Source organism: Sorghum bicolor, chromosome 5 (assembly GCF_000003195.3).
Source record: "Sorghum bicolor cultivar BTx623 chromosome 5, Sorghum_bicolor_NCBIv3, whole genome shotgun sequence".
Lineage (NCBI taxonomy): Eukaryota > Viridiplantae > Streptophyta > Magnoliopsida > Poales > Poaceae > Sorghum > Sorghum bicolor.
In genome coordinates this window covers 18,344,179-18,348,158 of record NC_012874.2, presented here as the reverse complement: position 1 = coordinate 18,348,158, position 3,980 = coordinate 18,344,179, and the positions used below count along the sequence as shown (strand labels likewise).

At 48.1% G+C, this 3,980-nt stretch overlaps 1 protein-coding gene across 1 annotated transcript; it reads right to left on the bottom strand.

The window, feature by feature from the left end:
- Positions 208 to 3,317, bottom strand: LOC8064371 (alcohol dehydrogenase 2). The gene is made up of 9 exons (XM_002449347.2): positions 3,061 to 3,317; positions 2,825 to 2,961; positions 2,655 to 2,701; positions 1,744 to 2,069; positions 1,551 to 1,633; positions 1,349 to 1,424; positions 1,072 to 1,229; positions 795 to 956; positions 208 to 669 (listed from the first exon to the last, which is right to left on the bottom strand). The coding sequence occupies exons 1-9, from the start codon at positions 3,092 to 3,094 to the stop codon at positions 553 to 555; spliced, it is 1,140 nt and encodes a 379-aa protein (XP_002449392.1). The 5' UTR covers positions 3,095 to 3,317; the 3' UTR covers positions 208 to 552.

The following is a 3,980-nucleotide window of genomic DNA, read 5'->3' as shown; positions in this document are numbered from 1 at the left end:
GCAGCAACGCGTGCGTGCGCAGGCAGATGCACTGGAGGCGCGCAGGCCAGCAGCGGCGGACGCGCGGGCGGCGCACAGGCAAGCAGCAGCTGACGCGCGGGCGGCGCGAAGGCCAGCGGCGGCAGACGCGTAGCCGTAGCGATAAGAACGCTGGCTCTAGTTTCTTCCTACATACAGTCCTTCAGCCCCCTTTAGGCTAGAACCTTATTAACACTGACAACAATATTTCATTATTGTTATGCAAAATGGTAATAATTACATACAGGTGATAAAGGGACTCTAAAAGCTGGCCACAAACTTCTTTTTTCTTCTTCTTTTTTTGGGTTTTCTAAGAAGGGCTGAAATTAAACCTGACCACACACATCACACACTGACAATAAAGATGAAACCGTGAAACAGAATACAGGATGGGCATGGCCGTGTGTCTGTCAGGACAAACGTTAACAATTTATTGCTACTGTATGTACTGCACAAGGGAGAAGCGTCTTCAACTTTTCATGTCCGTTGGTATATATGCAGCATGGATGCAGAAGCAAAGCTTGCAATGAAGCTCTAGTCCTCCATTCTCATGATGCAGCGCAGGCTCTCCCCCTTGAGCATCAGGTCGAACGCCGTGTTGATCTCCGAGAAGGGCACGCTGTGCGTGATGAACTTCTCCAGCTCCAGCTCCTACATCACAGGTGGTTGTTGATCAGTAGTCAGAAGGAATATGTCTGAAGATTCAGGTTTTCCTTTTCACTAGCCTGCAATTAAAATGTTGCAGATGCAGGGATTCATGGCCATTATATTATTACCTTCTTCATGTACATCTCGACGACATTGGGCAGGTCAGTGCGGGGCTTGTAGTTGCCGAAGAAGGTCCCCTTGAGAGTCTTCTCGTTGAGGAAGTTCATGGGGTGGGTCTTGAACTGATCCTCCCTGTGTGGCACACCAACCAGCACGGCGACACCCCATCCCTGCATTTACAAATACAGTTCAGAGCGCCCACTTCAGGATTCAGTCTGAACTCTCAAAGCAAATGGTGATGGAATTACAGAAGAATCATTGGTCTGGCTGATGACAAGGACATACGTCGTGAACACATTCGAAGGCAGATATCATGGCGTTCACGTTGCCGGTGCACTCCACGCTGCGGTCGACACCACCATTGGTCAGCTCAATCAGTACCTCTTGCACTGGCTTGTCGTGGTCCTTAGGGTTAACGAAATCAGTGCAGCCAAATTTCTTAGCTGAAGAAAGAAAATGGAACACGTTGGTAAGTTCAGTGTACCATCAGCATCATGAAACATATACCAAACTGTCATTTTACACATAAGGTGATACTGACAGCAGTTTATAAATGAAGTACCTTGCTCGTATTTTGCTGGGTTGATGTCCACACCGAAGATTCTTGATGCTCCAGCCAGTCTAGCACCTTCCATAGCCTGATCATGTACGTTCAAGCATATAGTACAGTGATTATTCAATCCAAACATATTCCCATTATTATGTCGCACGAGTAGTACTTGTCATCAGATGCTGAAAAAACTCTTAAGATTGCAAGCACTTACAGCAAGGCCCACAGCACCAAGACCGAAAATCGCCACTGTCGAACCCTTTACTGGTTTTGCCACATTCAGTGTTGCGCCAAGGCCTGTATACCAAAACAATGACAAGGATTCAGTAAGCCAAGCTACAAAAATTAACACGGCATTTGCTTCGGGAAGCAATGGAATCATCAATAGGACCATGCTTGCATCTTACCAGTTGAGATACCACAGCTCAGGATACAGACTTTGTCGAGAGGCGCCTCCGGGTTGATCTTGGCGAGGCAGCCGACATGGATGACGGTGTACTCGCTGAAGGTGGATGTCCCAACGAAGTGGAAGATGGGCTGCCCGTTGATGGTGAAGCGGGACTTCCCGTCGCCGATCATCACGCCGCGGTCGACGTTGATCCTGAGGAGGTCACACATGTTGCTCTCCTCGGATTTGCAGTGGGCACACTCCTTGCACTCGCCGGTGAACACCGGGAGGACATGGTCGCCTGGTGCGAGCTCGGTCACACCCTCCCCAACGCTCTCCACGATGCTGCGAGATGAGGGGGTTAGTTTGGAACGAAGCTTGAACTAGTATTAGCAGTGTGAATAATAATATTCATAAAAATGATAGCTATCAACATCCTACTTCAACAATCAACAGAATCGACCTCTGTCTCTATATAAAATTAGTCAACCGAGATGTTTCAAGAAATGATTATATATTTTGTTGTCCGTGTCAGTTACGAAGAAAAAAAATGAAAGCATAAACATCGTATGAATCTGCACTGCAGATGACGCTTTACTTGTATACCAGATCAATAAAATAAGGACACTTGCTTTCTTTAGTGATGCATCCTAAATCCACTGCGGCAAAACCAGTGCCCGAGATGAATTGATGCTTTGTACAACCAGATCAATAAAAAAAGCACACTTGCTTTCTTTAGTAATGGATCTTAAATCCACTGCCAAACCGGCCAGTGCTCGAGAAACTATAATTAGGAACCGAAGCACTTAAAGTCTATAAAACTAGTAGAAGCGCATAAAAAAGACAGAAGCGCACATGCATCCAAAAATATATAGTAAAAAGAAGTGATGAGCTCAAGAACAGGATAGGGAAAAGAAGGCAAGTGCATACCCTCCCGCTTCGTGTCCTAAGATCCTGGGGAACACCGGAGTTTGGCCCTGCACAAAACAAGATTCAGCCAGAAAATTCACAATTAGGCACCGATCTGTCACTCTCTCATGGATCATGGATTCATGGATGTCAACGTTCTGCGACTACTAGAAAAGCAGTAGCGAGGATACCTTGGCCTCCCAGAAGTAGACGTCGGTGTGGCAGAGCGCGGTGTAGAGGATCTTGACGCGCACCTCCATGGCCTGCGGCGGCGCCACCTCCACCTCCTCGATCGACAGCGGCTTGCTGGCCTCCCACGCCACGGCGGCTGCAGGCAGCGAATAATCAAAGAACCAAATCAATTCCATGATTAGGCTGCTAGAGGCCAGTTAGCCATCACGAAAAACAGAGGTAGAAGACGACGGACCTTTGCACTTGATCACTTTCCCTGCGGTCGCCATTGCTTGCTCTCTCTCTCTCTCTCTCTCTCTCTCTCTCTCAATAGCTCTCCCTGACGAAGCTCGATGGACCACTCCAAGAACACGAGAATGGAATCCTTTTGCTGCTGTTTCTTCGCACCCTTTACACTTGGCTGATGATGAGAAGTTGGCGAGGAAGAAAGCGGGGACGAGTACTGTATATATAGTGGTCTAGGACTAAGCGAGAATGCCTGGACTGTAGCGGCACAAGGTGGGGGTAGAAAGGCTCGGATTTTTTAGTCGCGGTTAGAAACCGCGGGGAGGTGTCCGCCGCCGCTTTCCGTTTTCCCGGCCTCCGCGAGCCAGCCTTGGCCCCGCCGGTTTCTGCCTTCAGCGGTTTCTTGTCTTGTTTATGGTTTTCCATGTCGTCTAGTGGACACGTCACTAGCTAGTGGTACCATTTCGTAAATAGAGAGCTACGATGTATAGTTGCATTTTTATCTTATTAATAAAGCTATAAAACAACAATAGCAAACTGTCAGGTATCGATATTACAAGTACCCAACTTAGAGGAATCCGTAATCACGAGTCACTACGGCACAGTGCATCTCCACCGAGAGCATAAAGATGTACCGAGAGCAGGAAAACGGGCCCTCGGTACATCACTCTTGTACCGACGGTTAAGCTCGGTGAAATAAGACCCTCGGTGCACTTCACGAGTAGCGTTCGGTGAACACATACGCTCGGTACCATTCCCTTCTACCGAGCGTCTAACCCTCGGTAAGATAAAACCCTCGCTAAAACTGTGTTTTAGCGAGCAAAGCTCCTCGGTAGAAAAAACATCTCGGTAAAATTGACGCACCACTCTCTCAGTCGAGTAAACTCCCACAACGTCGTCAACTCCACCGAGAGCACCGTCTGTCGCTCG